This window comes from Sorex araneus, chromosome 2 (genome assembly GCF_027595985.1).
Source record: "Sorex araneus isolate mSorAra2 chromosome 2, mSorAra2.pri, whole genome shotgun sequence".
NCBI classification, from domain to species: Eukaryota; Metazoa; Chordata; class Mammalia; order Eulipotyphla; family Soricidae; genus Sorex; species Sorex araneus.
The window spans coordinates 117,453,579-117,477,789 of record NC_073303.1 but is presented as its reverse complement, the minus strand read 5'-3'; the positions used below and the strand labels follow the sequence as shown (position 1 = coordinate 117,477,789).

At 39.8% G+C, this 24,211-nt stretch overlaps 1 protein-coding gene across 6 annotated transcripts in view; it reads left to right on the top strand.

The window, feature by feature from the left end:
* The window catches only part of LOC101549976 (nonsense-mediated mRNA decay factor SMG5-like), a 138,692-nt gene extending 114,758 nt beyond the window's left edge, over positions 1-23,934 (top strand). For 5 of the 6 annotated variants that reach the window (XM_055126700.1, XM_055126699.1, XM_055126701.1 and 2 more), the window contains 2 exons: positions 17,193-17,289; positions 20,580-23,934. In XM_055126700.1, coding sequence (XP_054982675.1) covers positions 20,598-23,528 — 2,931 coding nt within the window. In that variant the 5' untranslated portion in view covers positions 17,193-17,289; positions 20,580-20,597 and the 3' untranslated portion in view covers positions 23,529-23,934. Of the gene's footprint in view, positions 1-17,192; positions 17,290-19,022; positions 19,132-20,579 lie in introns of those variants that run through there. The other variant, XM_055126696.1, reaches the window with a different exon arrangement.
* Positions 23,935-24,211: the final 277 nt, after the last annotated feature.

Below are 24,211 nucleotides of genomic sequence, written 5' to 3'. Positions count from 1 at the left end.
TTCCTCCTGCACAGTTCTGGGATGGGATTCACAGTAGATGCTCTTGCTATAATATTAATAAATAGGAACCAGAGATAATGCTCAATGGTTAAGCATTTGCCTTGCACATGTGCAGTCCTGGGTTTGATTCCCAGCACAGAAAACAAGGAAGTGTTGCTCACTCTTCCTCTCTCTTCCCCTCAGTCCATCTCTCCCTCCCTTCTCTTTCTCTCCTTTTATCTGCACTTAAAAAATTAATAAATATAAGCATGATTTTACTGATGAGAATGAATTAATAAAATTTTCCAAGTGCACTAATGTCTAGCACAATTCTTTGCTCATGGTAGACATCAGGTTAATTTTTGTTGTTGAACAAATAAAGTGAAACAGAATCTCAGGGCATGTTTGCAGATTGATGCAAACTCAGAACCTATTGTCTGGAAGAATGTTGGTTTAAATGGGGTGAAGGAGGCAAAACAAGAAATTTGGCTGGATGAATAATAGCTGTTGAAAACTGAATACAGAGGGTTTTTTAAAATACTTCATTTGCAACAGAATGAGGCACCATACAAGATTTTTCTGCAGAGAATTAACAGGATTAACCAATATTAGAGAAGATGAATTCTATATGAGGCTCAGAGAGAAAAACTGGGCGCTTAATAGGAGAACAATTGCAAAAGTCTAATTGAGACACTGAGGATGAACTAGATGAAAGCTGACATTTCTCGCTCTGGGGTCACACTCCAACAAAATAAAACTCAAAAGTCCTTGCTAATATAAAAAGTGCTTTCATTGCATAAACTCATGCCTATTATTTTTTTTCTTGGATCATTTTGGAAGGCTTATCCTGGCCCAGATTCTGAGTCTATCAGGGTCTGAGAGAAGAATGAATTGGCATTTTTTTGGAGGGTGCCTGAAAGGAGCTCATGGTCTAAGAAGAGAGACCCAAAGCACAGCACAGCAGAGCAAAACCAAACAACAGCAACAAAAACCACAACCAAGAGTTACATACTTTTAGAGCGTTTCCCCCCCTTTTCCTAGTAGTGACAAGAGTTATCTTGATTTTTTTTTTTTTTTTTTTTTTGCTTTTTGGGTCACACCTGGTGATGCACAGGGTTTACTCCTGGCTCTGCACTCAGGAATCACTCCTGGCAGTGCTCGGGGGACCATATGGGATGCTGGGAATTGAACTCAGGTTGGCTGCTTGCAAGGCAAATGCCCTACCCGCTGTGCTATCGCTCCAGCCCCTATATTGATTTTTGTTTAATAATGTGTAGTTATAAATTGGGTGTCTGCATTGGGGGGGGCTGGATTCTGAGATGGTTTCTTTGCAAAAGAGTTGGCTTTTTTAGTCAATTGAAGGGTATTTTTTAGGTCTTATTTATTGCCTCAGGTACTTTGTCTGCTGTTTAGTTAAGGATAAGAGAAACAGAGAGAGCCAGAGAGAGAGAGAGCGAGAGAGAGCGCTGTAGGTGGGTGGGTGGCGGAAAAATGGGGTCATTGGTGGTGGGAAATGTAGGAAATGTACAGTGATGGAAGGGCGGGTGTTGCAAACTTGCATGACTGAAACCGGATCATGAAAGCTTTGTTAACTGTGCATTTCAGGGTGATTCAATTAAAAAAAAAGCATGAACCCCCATAGCCTACTACTGTCATCATTTCATTTTATTTGAACAGCAATGAAGCAATGAAGGAGGGCACAGGCTTCTAAAAAGAAGGGAGAAATGCATTTACTCAACAGTCTTTGGTTCTGTCAGCAGCACAGGGCACCAGCCGTGTAAATTGCTTTAGCAGGCAGAAAGGGATGATATGTGCTTTCTCCCTGAAAGTCCCGGACATCTCAGTTGCCAGCTGTATTTCAGAGTGTAAATGAAATTCTCTGGGTATTCCTTCCTGACTTGTTCATGCACAGGCTGGAACTGGGTATAATGTTGGCTGGGTTGGGGAGTGGGGGAGTGCTAAAATCTGTGAAAGAGTGTGGATGGATGCCAGGCACATAGTAAGTGCTCAGTTAGAACTTAAGGAAAGTTACAGCGTATTATTATCATTCCCATACCCCAGGCTCTCTTCTCAAGTTCAGCAGACATTAAAAAAAAGACACTTGGAACAATGAAGACACTGTAATGAAATGAAGAGAAACTGATCATGTGGTATTTCTGTTATTAGAAAAAGTTTTTTAATTAAGTCATGTGAGATATATGTGTGTGAATTTATATATAGTTAAACTAATTAGAGAAAGAGACCATTAGACTGAAATGTCCTAATGTTGTTGCATCCTAGATAAGCAAACCAGTATCTAAGCCTGTACATGCCTCAAAGTTACAACATTCAAAATACTCTGGGCAACGAATTACAGTTACTAGGTTTTAAGCTATAACCAGTTAAATAATGTTTCCTTGCTTCTGCAATTCCCTCCTTCCCCTACATCCCCTCCCTCCCTCCCTCCCTCCCTCCCTCCCTCCCTCCCTCCCTTCCTCCCTCCCTCCCTCCCTCCCTTCCTTCCTTCCTTCCTTCCTTCCTTCCTTCCTTCCTTCCTTCCTTCCTTCCTTCCTTCCTTCCTTCCTTCCTTCCTTCCTTCCTTCCTTCCTTCCTTCCTTCCTTCCTTCCTTCCTTCATGGTTTTTTGGGTCACACTTGGTGATTCTCAGGGATAACTCCTGACTCTGAACTCAGGAATCACTCCGGATATTGCTCGTGGGAACATATGGGATGCCAAGGACCAAACCTGGGTCGGCTGTGTGCAATGCAAGTATCCTACCAGCTGTACTATCTCTCTGGTCCCTGTTTCTGTAATTTTTCTGTGTAATTTGCTCCTGCATCCCTTCAGTTAAAAAATCCCCTTCTAAAGAATCTCTGTTAGGCCCTGTCTTATTTCTTTGAATATATTACTGTTTTCTTAAAACTTGAAATCATTTTTATCAAATCACATGAGTTACACAGTTACAAATTTGCTGATGATTGGGTTTTAGTCATAGAATCCCTTCACCAGTGTACATTGTTTGAATGTATTTCTGCTCAAATAATTTCTTAAAAACTTTAAAGCCTCAATTTACCTCTTCAATAATGCATATATACACACATATATGTGAGTATATACATATACATATATAATAAATATGTTTAAAAATACATATACAGGCTACAAGGTATATTCAGGAAAAGGGAGTTTTTTGCTTTTGTTTTTTTTAAATAATCTAGACTTCATACTGGCCCAGTGTGGGTTAGTTTAAAATGTTACTCACTGATCAAACTTGGTAATGTATCCTTATTACTTTTCATGCTTTGAAAATCTAGCTGAGTCTTCTTTGAATGAAGGTCAATGAAAAGTTAAAAAAAATATGAAGGGCAATTTTGGAAGGAATTTCTTTTTGCCAAAGAACTTTTGCATGTTTATATTTGAAATGATTGACCACCTAAAATATTTTAAAATCAGAGATAATTATACAAGTGACCTCCCCTCAAACTTTCTAGAAGTCTCTACCTGATTTCTACAGTTTTCTGGATTGGCACTGATATAGGATCTTGTGAAATGACAGGACTATTCTGTATCTTTGCTATTCAGTACGGCAGCCACTATCCCAAGGGCTCCACCAGGAGCTCTCGGGACTACATGGACTGCCAGAGATCAAGCCCCGCCTCTAAAGATGAACTTGAGAAAACCAAGTTCCACAAGTGTGGCCTTGAAATGCTGAGGAGCCAGACTCTGGAAGAACTTTGTCATTTAGCCCCAGCAGCCGAAGACCTCCGGAACTCAGGCACGGCCATGCTCAAGGCCCCTCTCCACATGTTCAGTTGAGCCTCACGCATGAAGGAACCGACAGAGGAACCCAGGTGTGTGGGACCCGGGGCTGAGATCTCAAGCCTGCTGGGATTGGGACTAGGCCTCCTCCCCCCAGACCCCCATTTTCCAGTAGCTTGGCAGCCACACCCACAAACTGCCCCCAGCACCGTGTAATCCCTTCAATGGCCAAGATCCAGAGACTATAAAACAAAGCTCCTGGAAGCTTCTTATAGCCTAGTTCTCCCTCTCGGAGAACCTGGCAAGGTACCAAGAGTATCCTGCCCACACTGCAGTGCATGGGAAGCTCTCTGTGGCATATTCGATATGCCAGATACAGTAACAATGACGGGTCTCATTCCCCTGACCCTGAAAGAGCCTCCAATGCAGCACCGCTGGGAAGAAAAAGTAAAGAGAATCTGCTAAAATCTTAGGGCTAGGACGAATGGAGATGTTACTGGCGCCTGCTCGAGCAAATCAATGATCAATGGGATGACAGTAGTGGTCATTGAGCATTTGTTGCATTCAAGACTGTATTTATTAATCTGTCATTTCACACAGACCAAAGCATTAGCCTGAATGTTTTTTCTTTTTGCTGAATTGCCTGAATGGGTTGCTATTCAAATATATTTTTTAATACTTATCTCATCTGACCAGAAATGCTTGTGTGAGAAGTGGGTAACTATGATAGTTTTTTATTGAATTAGTGTGCTCTTACATGTGTATTGCGTGCTCCTAAATGTATCTTTGCTTTTTTGGTTACACCCGGTAACGCACAGGGGTTACTCCTGGCTTTGCACTCAGAAATTACTCCTGGCTGTGCTTGGGAGGACCATATAGGATGCTGGGAATTGAACATGGGCCGGTCGTGTGTAAGGCAAATGTCCTACTTGCTGTACTACCACTCCAGCCCCACTTTGTACTCATCAGAAATGTATATAACTCAAAAAAAAGTATCTTAATACAGATTATTTGTTATTATTAAATTAGGATACATAATACTTGATTAGATTCAATGAAATCTTAAATCAGTTTTTAAAATAAGTAATTAAAATCATATTTAGGCAGGCTAACTTCAGTATACGAAAATTACTTCAGTATATCAAAATTATACCATATTTTAATAAAAGTAAGCATTTTGGTTTTATCACATACACATAAGGTCTATGAGATAAATGTTCAAATGAATTTATAGAAGAAATATTAAGAAATGTATATATAATAGTGGTCTTTAAGATCACAACATATATTTTTTCTTTTTTGAGTTATATACATTTCTGATGAGTACAAAGTGGGATTGAAGGCAGATCTAGAGGTGTCACTCAGTCTATAGCTTTGATAAATTGAAAAGCATTTGGGAATTTCCCTAAAATATAAGATAAAAGAAAAAATTGGAAGCAATATAAAACTAAATTCCACTGCCTTGTTCAGTTCACACAGGACATAAGGCCATAAAGACCATCTGCTTAAAATTCTGTTGCTTTGATATATAATTTGGAAACTCATGAGGTGAATCTGGAATCTGTACATAACTATACTATCTGTGTCCTTAAAAGGAATAGATTATTCCTAATGGGCTCGATTAGAATTGCATGGGGAGAGTTGGTTGAATTTGTTATTCATGTCTGTCTTCAGTCTTTTTTTTTTCTTTTCTTTTCTTCTTCTTTTTTTTTTTTTGTTGGCTCACACCTGGCGACGTTCAGGGGTTACTCCTGGCTCTGCACTCAGGAATTACCCCTGGCGGTGCTCAGGGGACCATATGTGATGCTGGGAATCGAATGTGGGTCGGCCTCGTGCAAGGCAAACACTCTACCCACTGTGCTATTGCTCCAGCCCCCATGTCTCAGTCTTATACTTTATCATGAAGACACAAGAGCCTTAAGAAGAATTTAGTTAATATTTCTTACTTATCAGATGAGAGAAATGAGACACAGCATAGCTAAGTTCTGGGACGAATCCAGGTGCTTCCTAGTTCACACTTGAGTGCTGTTTTCCTAGTGAGACAGAGACAAGGATGAGCAGTCATGTGAACTAAACTATCTTGTGTTGAGAAGCAGCTGCATGTGGTTTGCAAATGGGATAGATTCTCCATGAGTTCATAAGAACTGAAGATTCGAAATTAATAGTGAAAATGTTGAGTGGATGTGATTGATAAAATGGTTCATTAAAATCAAAAGAGTGAGACTCAATAGGGGAAATGTACAGTTGTGATTTTTCTCTAGAGAAGTTCAACTCTGTAATATCAACAACCTATTTCAGGTGTGAAGGGATACTGTGGGTCATTATGATCATGGTGACTTCTGGTAAACTCTTAAGAGTTAAACAAATTTGGTCAAATTACTTAACATCACCTACCTCACTCATATTGTCTGAAAAATCAGAAAAATATTCTCTTAGGACAGTGGTAGGGGGGTCATTGTCACTTTGATGGTTCTGTGCAATAACTTTGTGCACAAACTTCAACACTCTCATGCTTGTACCCATATAATATTATTTGCCTAAACTTTAATTTAAATTAATACTTTCACAGGATTACATTTATGAATATGAAGAATGCTGAGGGCCTTGTGAATGACAGCTTCTAAGATACCTTCCAATGGTCCTTATTCTTAGTATTCATACCCCTTTGTAAATTCCTGCTTTTGCCTGTGAACCACACCTGCTGATTTGCTTCTAACTAGTACAACATAAGAAAGCTGATGTGTTTGGAGGCAGGTGGGAATGTTATCTTTGAGTAGGTTACAAAATATTGTGCCTTCTGTCTTACTAACCCATTTTCTTCTTTATTAGTTTTGATTAAGTATTTGGCATGTTGTAGAGGAATATGACTCCTACAGTCTGGGAGAAACAAAATTCTGCCACAATGATGGAGGGAGTTTGGAACTGGGTTCTTCCCCAACTGAAGGTTGTTCTTTGAATCAGAGGTTCCATCTCAGCCATACCTGAACTCCTGACACACACAGAAACTCGAGAATTAGTGGGTTGTTCTAAATCGCTGAGTTAGGCGGAATTTTGTTATGCAGCAACAATAAATAATAGCCATTCTTTTGTTTTCAAGTTTTCGAGAACCGATGGGTCTCAAACTTGAATGCACCTAAAATAATCTGAGAGAGTTTTTTTAGAGTCAAATCACAGTGAGATGCACAGTTACAGAGTTCCTGATTTGGTTTCAGTCACATGATGTCTGAAATTCAGTCATCTGGAAGACATTTTAAAATGCAAATTATTGGGCTCCACTTCTCAGAGTTTCCGACTCCAGGTATTGAATTTGCATTTGAACAGAGTTTCAGGTGCTCAGGCTTGTTTGTCCAGGAACCACAATTTGGAAATATTGCTGTCAATCAGGTTTCTTTAATCATGGTTCAAAAACCTTCATAATTAATTCATTCATGTTTCTACTTTCATTTATTCAGCAATTTCTTATTTTTTAAATTTTTTTCTTTGTATGTTGTGTTGGGGGGCACCCAGGGCTGTATTCATGCTAGGTCCTGGCTCTGCACTCAGGCATTCCTCCTAGTGGGGCTCCAGGAACTACATGCAGTGCTGGGAACAAACCCGGGTTGGCTGTGTGCAAGGCAACATTTACTTGACTTACATGCTGTACTATCTCTCCAACCCAACAATTTATTCTTTAAAAAGTTACAGACATGAAGGATATTGTGCTAGACATAGGATCACAGAGACTGCATATGAACACTATCTACAGTGCAGTATGATAACTGCCACAGAAGAGGTAAGAGCAGCAACGTCACAGTATGGGGGTGAAATAGGGATCAGATCTTTGGGTGAGGACCTTTGAAAAGTAACTGTTGTTTTAAATTAGTCACAAGTAAGCATTTTTTTATTGATTTATCGTAACAAAGCTTTTATGTTTGAATTTTGATCATACAGTCATACAACATCCATCCCTTCACCAGTGCAGATTATCCACCACCAAAATCCCCAGTAATCCCCCCCATCCCCATTTCACGCCTCCCCCAGTCTGTGTGGCAGAAAATTTGCACAATACTCTCTTTCTCTAGGTAGTACAAAGGAAAAGACTTTCAGGAATCAGTATGCAAAAATACAGATCAGGTGTAACAGGGCTGGTATATTCATGAGGCATGGCAAGGATCTAATTTAGTGTTTGGAAGGAAATGAGGTCAACATTAGGTAGCGTAACATTTGTATTTGCCTCACTTTTTAAAATCTTCTTCTCTATGTCCCATTAAGGTCACAATTTATGTACATAAACAAGGATATTTATTTGAAAACCATATGGATTAAACCATTAAAGCTGTTCTAGAGATCTTACTAATACATTTGGAAATTGAAGTGATTTCCTTCACACATGATATAAAAACATTACAGAATAAACATTATGGTTCCAATTGTATAAAATATACAGAATAGATCAATTCAGACCAATAAAAGTGGAGTAGTGATTCACCATGTCTTTGGGGCAGATGCTTAATAGGTCAATGATCTCCTTCCAGGGTGATGAAAATATTTTAGAATGAGACAGAGAGGTTGGTTGCACATGACTCCGAGCATATTAGAAGCCACTCAGCGTTCACTTTCAGTGAGTTAAGACTTGCATTAAATGAGTAGCATCTCAACGAAAATATATGGGCACAACAACATACATTTTCAAGATAATATTCAAAAAGAGGCTTGCATATGCTGTCAAGAGTGTCCATTGGGACATTACTGATTTTCATATGTATTCAAAGAGAAATGTCAGGCAATTTTGTCATACAGTAGAAAGGTTACTCCTCATTAACCTGGCTGAATGCTAGCATAAGAATTTTTGATGGATAAAACAGCAAGTGACACATTGCTTCAGAAGCTTAGATACTTTGAATGAAGATAAAATTTAATTTTTCCTGATGGCATTTGCTAACTGCAAAGATTGCATTGTTATTGTGAGGAATCGCATCTTAAATCAACATTGCATTATTGAAGGCACCATTTTTTTGGTGTGACTCATAACTGCAAACAAAATTAGTTCAATATTGCAAATGTATAAGTTGATTAATGTCAGATTATCTCAGCACAAAAACTGCTTTCTGGAAGAGAGCAATCTTTTTTTTTCTTAAGTATAGAAGTAAAAAATTGCAGTATTTTAAAATTATGGAAAGTCATACCCATAAATGTGTTTGCATATTCTCTTGCAGTTTTAGAAAATAGTATTCTTTATAAAATAATCTAATTTTTGCTCTTCAGAGAGAGAGAGAGAGAACTGAGTTTATCACACTCTGTCTTAGTAGAGCAATCAGTAGTTTATGCAAGGTCTTTCTCATTGCATTTTATTTTTTCTCCTTTATCTTCATTCCCACTTCAATTTCACACCCACATTAGGCTCTCTGTTCTTTAATCTGTCTTCAGTGAGATGCATGCATATACACATTCTTGAAAGATGTATAGTGTTATTCTGTTTATCTGTTCCTTTATTTAATAGAAAGATTTCACACAGATTTCATGCACCACAGCCCATATTTTAAGGATATTTTCTTGTTTGGTCTTTTAAGTTTTTTCACTTCCTTTCTGAAATTTAATTTTAACTACATTTTAAATACTAAGCATCTCCAGATTTTATGCCCTTTGCAGAATTCCTGGTTCACACTTGTGATCCTTGAAAATGACAAATCTTTAAGTTGGTTATTTATATATTTATCACTGCAGTTCAGGAATATTCTCAACAGTATTAACATTCGTGTTTTGATGTTCAGTTACTGTATATTACCATCACCAAAGTCCCCATTATTCTCCACCAATGTCCTTATGTCACTTCTAGGTAGCCTCTTCATTTTCCCCTCCTCAACCCATCACCTCTTCCAACTCTGCTGCAAATTTAGTCCCATCATCCAGGACCAAGGGTTTGTTATCATTGAATACTGTCTATTCACTTGTTTATTTTCTCTGTAGACCCAGATGAGTGAGATTGTTCAGTATTGATCTTCCCTGTGACTTATTTCACTTAATAGTGTAAACATGTTCAATGTAAGCCACTCCTTAATATGGCTTCTACTTCTGACTGTCATGTTTGCTGTTTTCCTTCTATAGAACTTGGGTCCCTTCTGTTGAAATTTGGGAGGAGGCTGAGGGAGAAGCCTTGGGCTGAAGAATCTCTGATGCTCCTCCATGGCCCCTTCCCAACCCTCCCTTCCACACACCTGTTTTGGCTTTGCCAGATTAGGGACCTATTTCACTCTCTCTTATCTCAAGGTTATTTTCCTTGAATAAAACCACTCTGACCAACTCTAAACCTTTAAGCATGCACCAGAAACACCATGCATTTTTTTTTTTTGGCTTTTTGGGTCACATCTGGCGATGCACAGGGGTTACTCCTGGCTCTGCACTCAGGAATTAACCCTGGCGGTGCTCAGGGGACCCTATGGGATGCTGGGATTTGAACCCAGGTCAGCCGCGCACAAGGCAAATGCCCTACCCGCTGTGCTATCGCTCCAGCCCCCAACACCATGCATTCTTGTCAGACCACAAATTGCTGATCTCTGGCCCCAGAATTGGTGACACAGAAAGTTCTGGTGGAGAAATATATGAATTCACTTTTTTGACAAGTCACCATGAGGGACTGGTGGTCTAGTAGTTACATTGAATGTTACTGACTGATTCTATAGGATTAGAGAAGAAAGTAGGAATAATTAGGTGTTGACCCACTTAGGTGTCCTGGTTGTTTTTCCATTTCTCTCTACTGGCTGCAGGATCCCCCAGTGCATGAATATTCTCTGAGGTCTCTGTTTAGCTCTGGCTGGTGCCCCTGATGGTACACTGCCTAGAGTTAATTGAATGCGGGGTGTGAGGCAATATCACATTGTGGTGTTTATTTTGAGCATTTTCCTGATTAGTGTTGCTAAGCATTTATGTCTGTTCAGGGTCCTTTGGCCACTTGGGAAATTTTATTTTGTTTTGCTAGTGAATTGTATGACTTTCTTACTTTCTCCCACTCTGTAGATTGTCATTTCATTTTGGTGTTGACTTCCCTTGCTTGGCACCTGTGTTTAAGTATGATGTTTATATTTTTTCTTTTGGTGTCATATCCAAAATATTCTTAATGCCAAAAATTTTATACCCTTTGTTTTCTTTTAGGAGTTTTGCAGTTTATGAATTTATGTCTTTAATCCATTTTGAACTGACCTTTTATGCATGTAGCCAGTTAAATTCTTTTGCATGCATATACCCAATTTTTCCAGTAGCATTTATTAAAGAAGCTATCTTTTTATTGGTGTTGTCTTTTGTTAAAAATTAGAAATGCCATTGGAATTTTGATAGAACTGCAATGAATCCGTGTGTTTCTTTGGATGTAATGGCTATTGTAATGATATTAATTCTTCTGATCCATAAGTATGAGAGTTTTCTATTTTTGAATGTCTTTTTTGTTTCCTATATTAAGAGTTTTCAATTGGCTTTATACTTGTGTGAAAGTATGAAGAGTTTTTTTCACATTCATGTTTAATTTATTACAAGCATTTAATTAGTTTTAGTGTTAATATAAATGAGATTTTAAATTTCTTTTTATTTTTACTTGCTCAGCATTAGACCCAGGTCTTAAGTATGCATCATGTGATTTGCCACTGAAGCACATCCCTAATCCATAAATGGTATTTTTTAAATTTATTTCTTTTCAGGTCATTGTTTGTTAGTGTATAGAAATACAGATGACTTTTGTCTGCTGATCCTGTATGTTTCACTCCCCTGAAGTCATTTATTAGTTTTGACAATGTTCTTTGGATAGAATTGTTAAGGTTTCATATTTGTATGATTATGCCATATGCTCAATTTTAGGTTGTGAGGCCTACCAACCTTCCTTTTATGAAAAAGTTTTGCAGTCATGCTCAATAGCAAAACCAAACTCAGTATCTTATATTGTACTCTGATTTGACTTAATAAAATTTTTTTCTTCTGACACAGTATACCTAGGGTATGTTTTGAAGTATCTTATCTCTCCTTTCAGTGCCCTCGCTACTTACTGTCTATAGTTATGATGCATCATGAAAGCCATGATGCCTGAGTACTACACTGCTTGAGTAAACTACAGTTAATTTAATAAACATGGAATGCTGGACTTTGAGATGCTGATGTTGTCTTAACCGTGGTAATGGCATTGAATGTACTCATCTTTTATATCTCTGAAGTACTGTGGATATTTTCTCTTTTTTGATTGTTTTTTTACCAGTATTCTGAGAGTGTGAAGACAGCTTTCAGAAATGCTTAAGTTCTCGGAGAATCTGGTTCTTTGTGTCTGATTCATTTTCCGAGTGGGCGGTGTAGCGCTCTAACCTTGTCACTGACAGGCAAGTTCAGATATCATACTGTACAGGGTGAAGAAGCCTGTCCTTGAGGTTCTCTGACTCAAGCTTTTGCCTCCTGAAAATGATTGCATACAGGTTTCCACTAACACACTGGCTCTTGCTGGTGTCAGTTCTCCTCTGAATTGAAACTGCAATTTCTTTTGTTCATCTGGACTATTTTTAAACAATAGCAGCTCTTATTTAAAAGGTACAGATTGTGCTACTGTGCTACTGAATAACCTCATTCAAATTTGGTAAAGGTATAGAATGCAATCAAAATAATCAAATGCAGGAAAAAGAGAATTTTTATCTAACTCATCGGGCAAATCAATATTCACATAATATTCGGATCACTGTATCACTGTCATCCCGTTGTCCGTGGATTTGCTCAAGCAGGCTCCAGTAACGTCTCCATTCATCCCTATTATGTGCTAGTGTAGCCGATGGCGTATTGGGGGCTCTTTCAGGATCACAGGAATGAGGACCATTGCTGTTACTGTTTTTGGCATATTGAGTATGCCACAGGTAGCTTGCCAGGCTCTGCCGTGCAGGCAGGATACTCTTGGTAGCTTGCCGGGCTCTCTGAAAGGGATGGAAGCTTTTGGGGTGGACTCTAATCACCTTTACCAGTTCCCAGTCTACCAAATGTAAGCTTTTGGTTGACTGGCATGTTGTAACGATCTGCACACTGATAAACACGCACCTGCCTGCATCTCTGGGCAGCACGTGGGACATCTGTGGCCTCAGGTTGATCTCCTTGAAGTTGATGGAGTGCGCCCAGAGATTATTGAGCAGCTGGAAAAGCAAGACCCTGTCACGGAGGGTCTGTGCCAGGTGGAACACGTGCGTTGAGTCCCAGGTCACCTGATGATTGGCTTACAGCACCTCACAGAAAATGAGCCACTGTGCACACTGTCGCCAGGGCTCTGTGTCCAATGGCGCTGTGAGTACAGTTCCATGCTTGGCGTACTGAGCTCGCACTGTCTAAGGCAAGATGGTGAGCTGACTCCAGAAGAGCGCCAGGGGTTTAGGTGGTGTCGCTGCCATCTTGCCTCCAATCAAATATGGTGTGGAATTATGGAGAATGGAAAATGAGTAGGGAGTGTCTTATGATGTTTAGGAATATGCTCACTCATCTGTGAAGCTTGGCCCCAGTGAGTGGAAAGCGTCCTGGAGCATGGCAGCGATTGAGTTATGGAGGTCGGCTGCTTGGAGCTGGGTCCCTTGGGGCCCGGTGGGCTCTCACCCGCCCCACTCTGGGGCACTCCGAGTGAAAACAGCCTGGATGGAGTCCGGTGGCATGGTTATGGGGGCCTCATTTTATGTTTCCTTCCCGGAGAAGCAGCTGGGAGTTCTGGACAGTGGCCAATGAGGAGATTATATTCAATAATAAATATTAATATTCTATTAATATTATTAGATAAATATTCAGATATTACTTTAGCTTTTATGTAAACCCACAGCATTTTGGTAAGCAACATACAAAATAGGTTAATGAATCATCGTGGTAGGAAATTGAGAATCTCTGATTAGGATGCTAACGGTCATTTAAATTAATCTATTACCCAAAGGCAAAACTCATCTACAGTGTGGCTAATGGTCTATAGGTTTTTTATTAAACCCAAAGATTACTACCTCATTAGAGGTATTTGATTCTTGCACAGCTGTAATTACAAGTCCCTCTTTTACTTTTTTTAATCCTTAATTGAAGCCTGTCTTTTAAATATCTATTTAAAGATACAGCAATTATTTTTTAATTTACAGAAATTTATTTCTGTCTATCATCATCCCTTAAAACACCTGATGGCTGGGGCTAAAGAGATTTTACATCAGGTAAGGGAAAGCTGTTTGGAAGCCAAATCAGGATCTATCTCCTCTAATGCACATGGTCCCCCAAGCCCACCCGGAATGACTCTGGAGCACAGAGCCAGGAGTAAGCCCTGAGAACTGCTGTGTGTTGGCTCCTTTATCCCAATTCTGAAGATGTCTACCTATATAGTTTTTTTTTGGCTTTTTTTCTCTTTCCTTGAAGACAAATAACCTTAGGTCATAGAGACTTTTAGTGTTATTTGCTTCTTCTCCTTCTCCTTCTCCTTCTCCTTCTCCTTCTCCTTCTCCTTCTCCTTCTCCTTCTCCTTCTCCTTCTCTTTCTCCTTCTCCTTCTCCTTCTCCTCCTTTTCCTCCTTTTTCTCTCTCTTTTTTAAAGATAGCAATGACTAGATTCCCAATAAGCACAAAGCACTTTTTCCAATTTGGAGTTTTTACAGTATGTCTGTACTCTTAAAGTAAGTTTTCTGAAGTGGCTCACAGACATAATAGAATTGCTTTACATTCTTCTTATCTTCACTTAAGAAGGTTTTGCTTGGCAAATGTCTTGGAGACGTCCTCCAAAGTTTATTATCATGTAGGATTTTCCTGTGATAAACATACAGTACAGATATTCTCAATAGTTTTTATCATAGAATGTAGTTACTGAAAGATGGTACCTGAATTATCAGTTAGGTGTAAAAATTATTATTATCTGGTCTCTCATAAAACCACTGAACTTTCAAAAATAAATAGTTTGGAGAAATTGGTGGAAAAATGTTGTTGTTTACTCAGGTTGATCTTTCACTGCAACTTGAGTTTCAGGGCTTGCAGTAGAAGAAAATGAAATAGAAACAAGAATCTGTCAATACACTGTAATTAGAAATAGGCAGTGTTACATGCTTAGGAAATTTATGATGTCATTAGTTCTAAAGCAAATTAGATTTAGACTAAACAGAATTTTACATATTATATGTTCCTGGCATGAGTTTTTTATATTTTACATATTATATTGCATATTACATATTATATATTCCTGGCCAACCCAGGTTTTATTCCTCCATCCCTCTCGGAGAACCCGGCAAGCTACCGAGAGGATCCCACCCGCACGGCAGAGCCTGGCAAGCTACCCATGGTGTATTCGATATGCCAAAATAGTAACAACAAGCCTCACAATGGAGATGTTACTGGTGCCCCCTTGAGCAAATCTATGAACAACAGGGATGACAGTGCTATAGTAGTGCTATGTGTTCCTGATTGTGAAAGACATTTTACCTCAACTACTTGGGAATCACTTGTCTAGGTGACTGTGAGGTTTTTATTTTTATTTTTCCCTTGTTCCTCTTTACACAAATCATTGTTTTGATACTTTTGAACATTGTGACTGAATTCAATCTATTTAAAAGAAAAATTGTTAATATCTAGTTCCCTGTATTATTTAGGTTAGCAATTGTCTAGAGACATAAGTAAAAAAATTTATGCTATATCTGGTGGCCTTGTGTTTTATATGATGGGTTATACATTAAGTTTTTAATTGTGGAATTTATACACAAGTACAATATGTAATAACCTATTGACTAAACATATTATTAGTGTCATAAACATCCTACCAAGCCCTAATTATCCACAATGTCCACACATTTGGTTCAGTCCCTTACTTGGTGGCTGTCTCATCCAAAATACAATCTTATCTTTTCAAATATTCATGATTTTCCATGTGTTTTATAATCATACTGTTCAAGTATGGATTCATATGAAATGCATTACTTAGTTTTGCCTATTGGGGTCTTACTATAAATGCCATCATCTTTTGTTTTCTTCTGACTTGATGCTTTTGACGTGATGTTTTTGAGACATCCCCATGAAAATATGTTGGGCATTTTATTAATTTTACTGCTGTCAGGATATTTGCACTTTTTCAGTTTATTATTAACATATGAACAATAGGACAACAGTGACAGTGATAATTAGAATATTTTCAGGTTTTGCTTCATTTTATTTTTAATCTAAGATAATTTTTATATATGTCAACTGGTAAGAGATTCTCCACCATTTAAATCTAAAAGCGTAGGGGTTGGATTATGAGGTTTGTGTTTAATTTAATATGTGAGTCGTTTTCACAGTAAAAACAACCAGATACAAAAGTTCATCTTATCCAATATTGGTGTAAGTAATTGGTGTTGTTAGATTTCAGATATTTTTCAACCTGAGGTTATATTGTGGGTCATTATGACTTTAATTTTCAAATCTGGTGCCCACTTGAGCAAATCGATAAAAAACAGGATGACAGTGGTACAGTGCATTACTAATGGGACTGAGCATCTTTTCAAATGTTTATTGATTCTCCCTTGCTTTTGAAATGTCTGCTACATTGCTATTTAACTTTCTGATTCCTATACTTAAAGTCATATTCCTTATATTAGTCATCACTTTTTATTTGGGGGATCTCTGCAGAGAGACTCAGGAGCTCTAGGGCCACTGCCAGCAATATGTGGGACTGATTGTTTGGTGCCAAGACATGGTCTTAAGGTCCTGCTGGACCCCGTGGCACTAGGGTCCAGCAGAGCTACAACCAGAATTTCTGGTGGTGTCTTGCAGTCATCCTTTGCAAAGCCAGGGATAAAATTAGGCATCTCTCTGGCCTCATTTCATTCATCTGCTTTGTTTGTTGGTCCACACCTAGTAATGCTCAGGCCTTAATCCTGGTCTCTGTACTCAGGGATCACTCCTGGTGGGGGTTGGGGAACTATATGGGGTACTGAGGATTGGACCCAGGTAAGCCACATGAATGGCAAATACCCAAACTGCTGTACTATACCACTAAACCCATGACCTTGTATTAGTCATTTGTTTCTAATGTCACAGATATCCTTTAATAATTTACTAATAATCTTTTTTACTCATTTTGCTGGTTCTTGCTTTTAATGCAATTGCGTTTTCGAGTTTGTTTTTTTTTTTTAAATTTCGATCAATGAGTTTTGAACTTGGAGTTCTTTAAAAGTTTTTATTTTTATCCTGAAGACATGAAATACTCTTTTTAGAAAGATTCATTGCTTTGCTCTTTCATATGGTTTTGAATGTCAGGAAACATTATCATATAAAGATAAATTTAAAAATGAAACCATGTTTTTATTTTCTTATCTTCAACGTTGGACATGTGGTATTTATAAAAGAGAATGGTTGTTTATCTACTTACTCTTTAGTGTATGAATAATCATTTTATAATTAAGGCCTGTTTCTGAGGTGTGTGTTTGTGTGTGTTTCAATACATTTACTTGCTTCAAAACAAACAAAAGCAAAATATCTGAATCTTCTAATATCTGTTGTTGTGTTTCACAGTGCCAAATGATTTCTGCAGATTGCTAGGAAATGATACCTCCAAACTGCACCGAACATCTGCTTCCCTGAAGATTCCCGAAGACACCACTCAATCAAGGTATACACAAACGCTTTCTAATATCATACGGAGAGCCAGAATATCAGACAGCAGAGTCTTTTCATTGGAGGGAATGTTTTGTTATAATCTTTCTATTCAATTGGCAATAAGTAATCCCCTTGAACATAAAGAATGTAAAATTATCATTTAAATTTATGAACACATTCCTCATGAGAGGCGAATAAACAGTTTAGGATAATCTCCTGCTTATTAGTGTTTTATCTAAGGCATTGTTTAAGCTCAGGGCACAAACTGTTTATGTATTCTTTCTTCTCAAAATTTTGTCTGATTGTTTTTGGACTTTTCTTAGTTCTGTGCTCAGGAGTTTCTCCTGTTGGTGCCTTGGGAAGCAGGTCATGCAGGGAATCAAATTAGGGTTGGCCACGTGCAAAAATGATCTTTAACCCCTCTATTATCTCTAGGAGTATTTTTTTTAGAATTTTAGTTTAGCTAATAGATATGAACAATGTTGCATTTTAGGTAAGTTTCTATGTAGCTATAAGGGGAAATCTGACTTCTTCTTTTGCCTATAAAATAACTCCAGTAGTTCCATTTCAGTTGTTGAAAAGTCTGTATTTTCCATACTGAATTGTTTCAGCTCATTTTTTGAAACATATTTGCCCATAAATGTAGGAACTAATTCTGAACTCTTACATTTCATTGATCTATAAATGTCTTTATCTGGTTTGTTATATCAGATAATACTCATTGTAATGAGATGGAAAATATTCTCTCCTACTTTACAAAGAAGTGCTATCCATTCTTCTTTAAATGTTTGACAGTTAATGAGCTTAGTCATCTGACTCAAATAAAATTTTAGAAAAGTTTGAAAATTATTAATGTAGTGTCTTTGCTTCTTTAGATAACTGTAGATTTTCTTTTTTTTTCTGTAACCAATTTCGTCAGTTTGTGTTTTGTAGGAATTTTTCCTTTTTTATTTGATCATCCAAGATGACTATGAAGAATCTTTAATTTAGAAAATTTCCCTTACTCAAGACTGTAGAGGGATGACTAAAGGAGAGAAGAAATGTATTCAATCTTTGTTTGCTTAGGGGTTTTGGGGTGAGGTTTATATTTTAATATTTTCCAACTCACATGATTTTACATCTGAGAGTGCCAGTTATTTATTACATCTAGATTCTGCTGAACAAATAGAGGGAAGCAACAACAATACTGTATTTGGAGTATTAATATTTAATAATTATTATTTTAATATTATTTAAATCTTAAAGGTTTAAATAATAAAGGTTTAAATGTTATTTAAACCTTTCAATAATTTAATTTTATTTTTAATAAAATGTTTTTATAGCTTAATTTTTAGGTAAGGTACGTATAACTTTTGAATCACAGAAGCACATTTTACCTAAGGCAAGTCTTCTAAATAGCTTAGGGCTGTGAAGTATCCAAATCAATTAGAGTCCCTTCAGTCTGGACTATATCCTCTGAGGAAACCGCCCAGGTCAGTCTTCTGAGTGCACTGTACCCAATTGCTGCCAGTTACACTTAGTCAACCCAAGTGCGTCAATAAATAGATTCCAGAAACTCCAGGGTTTAATGTGTGTATTATAAACTGGGGAGTTAGGAGGATAAGCAGAAATGTAGGGGGTCCAGCTTGCTGGTTAATTCAGATGTAGGGTGCAGTAGAGAGTTTGTCTGTATCCTTTTATAAATAAGCATCTCCATTCCTATTTACTTTAGTCCAGTGGATGCTAAGCTTCCATGAATATCTGTGATTGGTCCATGGCTTCACCAGGGACAGTCATAATGAATGAATTCTTGTGTATCAGGAAGGCTAAGGGAAATGCTGTTGATCATCCCTTGAGAAAAAAAGAAGTTCTGAAGGTGAGCAAATATGTGAGGTTATCACATATGTGAGGTTATTACTTCTGGGGTGGAGTATAGCAGTTGATAGCTCACACTTAGCTTCAGAGAATGGACCACTTCCAGCAAAATTCAGTCTGGAGATGTTTAACTGCAGTGGAATCATTCCATTTCAATGTCATATATTTGTTTCTGTCCTTGCTTCAGAGCTGGCAAGCTTGGGTTGGGGGTTGCTTCCCTGCCCCTACATGAACTTAGCTTAAACTCGAGACTATGATCTAAGGAATAGGGTTTTCCACCAGGATCAGGCAGGAACTGTTATCTAAAGTAGTAGGTATAGGTTGGAGAATAAGTAAAAGGGAGAACAGACCAATAAATATTATTTCAGTCATCACTGTTCCTATCCTTCAAGTGAAATTTGTATCTCCCAAAATATTCTAATAAATTTGGTTGCTTGAAGTTTTTTCTTTCCCTATCTTAGACTTTTTGATATCTGACACAGTTTTGAGAGGGACTCAAGTTTCATTTTGTAAATGTGTGTTTATATGTGTGTGTATTAAACTATCATAGCTCTCTTCTTGTATTGTGCTTGATAAGTATATTCTTCTTTTCTCTCCAAGTGTTTTCAGTATTGAGAAAATTCAGGCTAGTCATTTATTATAATGAACAACTCATTTATTATTAGTTTATATAATAATATATAATAAACATGCAATATAAAATATAATATGTGATGATATATTATAATATATCATTATCCATTATTATTCATTAATTTTTATTTATTACAATAAATGACTCTTCAAGAATGTCCTTATGTTGGCTTCTGGGCTGTTTAGAGATCTTCATTCAAGATTCTGGAAACTGCTGGTTCATCTTCTCGATCTTGTCTGATTTCTTATCTTTCTGCACAAATCCTTCCTTACTCTGTCTCTATTTCTCCTTCTCCTCTGAAATGTTCACATTTGAGTAATAAATCATAGGTGCTTTTCTCATTATACTAGCTCTGTGGCAGTATATATGTTTGATGAGTCAGATGTATTTGACAGTTCAAGATAATTTGTCCTTATAACTTAATAAAATGTGTTTAATTTTTAATTATTTTTCTTATTATTTTATGTCAGTCATACAAAATCATAGATAACACTAAAGAGTCTCATTAGGATGATGCAATAGTATAAAAACTCTTTGAGAGGAAAATTCAGATAATTTTAAACCAATATTTAAAAATTTGTATGGGTTATTATGTTTTAGATCTTGAAGATACAATTTCCAAGTACACATTTTGTCTCCTAGTCTATCTTTTCTAAGAAATTATCTGTCAGTCTATATAATTATTAATTTGATGAATTGAATTGCTCCCTATCATGTCAATATATCTTAACAGTTTATTGATAGCATACTTAGTTTAATTTAAATTTTCTCTACCTCTGTCCTTCCTCTCTCCCTCCCTTCCCTCCTTTTCTTAGAAAGCACACTTCAGCATCATGGAAAAAGACTCCACTCCCATGGACAGGAGCCAAGCAGAGGCCCAGAAGGCCAGACTTCTCTACCGGGATGTTTGCCTGGCAGCTCAACGTCTTGACTTTTTCCTTCGAAAGGGAAATGCCCACAAAGAGGTTTTCAAGCCTCATGTGCTGGCCCTCAGGGATACAGTTCGGCAGGTTTGCATTAAACTCATGTTTCTCCACCCGGTGGATTATGGGAGGAAGGCAGAGGAACTGTTGTGGAGGAAACTGTATGCTGACGTCGCTCTGCTGCTGCTGAAGACTAAGAGAAAACACCTGGGTACCTCCCCACCCTGGGAAGGCCCTTTGCGTGCTCATCTGAACGGCGGCCTCACGTTCTATGAGCATCTCTTCCTGTTCCTTCAAAATCACTATGGATTGAGGTTACAGAGCTGTATCGATTGGCCTCACAGAGCCATCCACTTGATCGGTTGCAAGAAACTAGGCCCCCCATCCGAGGAAGAAGCATTGTGGGCGCGCATGGCCTGCCATCGCTGCCTGCTCTACCTGGGTGACTTGTTCCGCTATCAGAATGAGTTCCTAGCCCTAGCCACCACAGATTTGGCAGAAAAGTGTTATTACAGAGCCCTGTCAGTGGCCCCTCACATGGGAATGCCCTTCAACCAGCTGGGGGCTCTGGTCGGGAGTAAGTACTACGATGTGGAAGCCACATACTTCTACCAGCGTTGCCTCCACTCAGAAGTGCCTTTCAAAGGGGCAGCATGGAACCTCAAACGGCTCTATGACCAGGCAAGAAAAAGATACAGCCGTCTGAAGAGGTACCAGGGACAGAAGCTGTCTCCACGCCAGAGACAGTGTTGGGATAACAAAAGGCTGCTGGTTAGCTTCCTCTACCTTCAGAGCCTCTTGCAGCCTCAGCGGAAATTCAGAGCCACCAGTCTGATGGCCCTGTGTCAGCTGGTTCTGGATGACTTCCGTCTCTGCCTCTTCTACCGACCGTGCCCATCTGACCTGAATCAGACCTCCGCCGAGCGAAAGCCCTCAAGAGGCTACTTGTTTCTCCCTGACCTCCTTATCTTCCACATGGTGGTTCTTTGCCTCATGAGTATACACAGCCTGAGGAAAACTGGCTCAAAGCGGCATAGGCCAGCCGTTTTCTTCACCTTGACACTTTTCTCGCACGTAATTCAACACGTCAACGCCCGAATCCAGGCTGAGCTTCAGAAAGGGAGGCTGAGTGACACGAGACAGGAGCAAGAGACTGAGCTAGGGTCACAGGTCACCCCAAGCTCCTGTACCAAAGTCCCCCTCAGCAAATCTCAGTCCTCTGATTCCTGTGAGGGTTACACCTCAGAGGTGGGCTTTGGTAGCTGCTGTGACTCAGATGAAGATGAAGACAGGTCCCTCAGCTCCCATGCCTCCTCAGAAACTAGCAGTGAGACTTCGTACTCAGACACAATAGATGAGGCGGAGAGTGGCGCCCCAAATCTGGAAGCAGTACAGGAAAGTGGAGGAAACAAATCCCAAAGCAGAGACACCCGGCCTCAGGGTCAGTTAAAGGCATGCGGGCCTCCAGCACATCTCCTCGATTTCTTGAAAACAACTCTCTTTGCTAACCTGCCCACCCCACTGAGCCAGAAGCTCCAAGGAAAACATGACTTGCCCTCAGCTCCTGCCTTCAGAGGAGGCCTCCACATGCTTCTGTCAGAGCTAAGCCCTACCCTGGGTGGTGCCTCAGGCCGAGAGGACACTGCGAGTCATCTCCCTGAGGCAGAGTCTTCTCCCGTATCCTCTCTGTGGCAGGATGCCATCACCCCTCAGCCCTGCCTCCCTCCACAGCCCCTGCGACAGAAACTGCAGATCCTCTCAGCAGAGGGGCTGCTGCCCACTGTCAAGGTCATGCTGAGTTGGCTTCGGACCAACCACAGCCTCCTCAGCTCGTGCTGGCGGGGCCCACTAAGCCTGTGGGATCACCTCTCCGTGCTGCTAAACCTGCTCCCCTCGGCGCGAGACCTTCAGGCACCAGGCCTGGGCCTGTCACCCCATCTTCGGGAACTTCTGCAGACCTGTCACGGCCCCAGTGTGCCCAGGCTCCCACAACTCCCTGAGGACCTGGCCTGGTGCCGACCCCCTCTGGTGCCGTCATCCCGGGAGAGGGCGGCGGTCGAGCAGGACCTGCTGCCTCTCAGCCCCCAGGACGAAGCTGCCGTGCGCATCTGTTTCCTCAGGAGCTTTGGCCACTTCGCTGCTACCCTCCCTGGAGGGTTCCTGAGGTTTGACTTGAAGTCAGGGGTCTTCGTGAGCACAGCACCCAGTGGAGCAGAAAGTTGCTCTCAGAACTTTCTAGAACGAATGCCAAGGGTCAGGTTTTCCAAAGACATGGTTCAGCTGTGGCTGCAACGTGAAGTGCTCCATCTGGAGACGACCCTCTGGGGACTCCAGGTCCAGTCAGCCTTGACGCCCTACCTGTTCCCTGACCCGCGGGCCCTCTTCGAGCATCTTCCTCGCATCCAGCACTTGGCCACCAGTGGGAAGTTTTTCCTGATCATTCCCAAGATCGTGGTTGACATACTGTACGTCCTGAGAAAGGAAGATCCCAGAGCCCTGGCAGCCATCACTTTCTTAGAAGATGAGCTGAAGAAGGGAAATCCATCCATTCTATGCCAGTCCTTCATGGCCAAGAAGTTTGTGAGGCCCAGGATGACCATCCCAGACTCGGATGCTTGGGACCTCTATAACGTTCTTGATTTCTGCAAAGGTCTATTGAACTCATCCAGGCTGCATACTGGGACGCCCAGTAGCATGGTCACCATCATCACTGGCATCTGTTTGGACAACCCGAGGAATTTCTCCTACCCCTTGCAGTTGGCACTGGGGACAGCCGCTGAAGCTGGCGTAGAAATCAAGAATGTGCGGCGCTTTCACAGGGAGTGGACTGCAGTTGGCTGACATGGTCACATCTCTCTCCTGCCTCCTTCAGCGCTTAGTGATCAAGCTCTGCTTATTTACCTCGCTCATTCCCATCTAATGTTAAAGGTAGATGCTGTCAGTGCCTAGCTACTCCTCGGTAGCGGTGTCCCATGTCAGCTCCCAGAGGCCTTCATTTTTCATCTTGGCTCGATACCACGTTCTCTAGCTGATAAAATATCTCAAGATGAAAGTCACTCAGTGCTTAGTGTCCTCTTGATAATATAGCAAGTTGAGGAAACACTTTTGTGTCCTACACCGTGAAACTCATTTGCTTAGCTCTGTTTTGTGACCCGAGACTTTTGCTTCAGTGCTGTTTCATTGTGATGGGGATCACCTTATTAACTCAAGGAGACCTGAACCCTCTGTGAAAACTCAATAAATACAAAGCAAAAATTTGTGATTGGGGTGAAGGATCTGTTTTTTTTTCAAGTCCTATGTTTTGGTTGTTTCTTTTGTTTTCTGGTTTGGGAGCCACACCTGGCAATGATCAGGGGTTATTCTAGGTTCTGGATTCAGAAATTACTCCCAGAGGTGCTCGGGGGACCATATGGAATTCTTGGGATGGAACTCAATTGCATGCGAGCCAAATACTCTACCCAATGTACTATTGCTCTGACCCCATTCCTAGTCATGCCTTCACCTTTTTTGACATTCAATTTAGG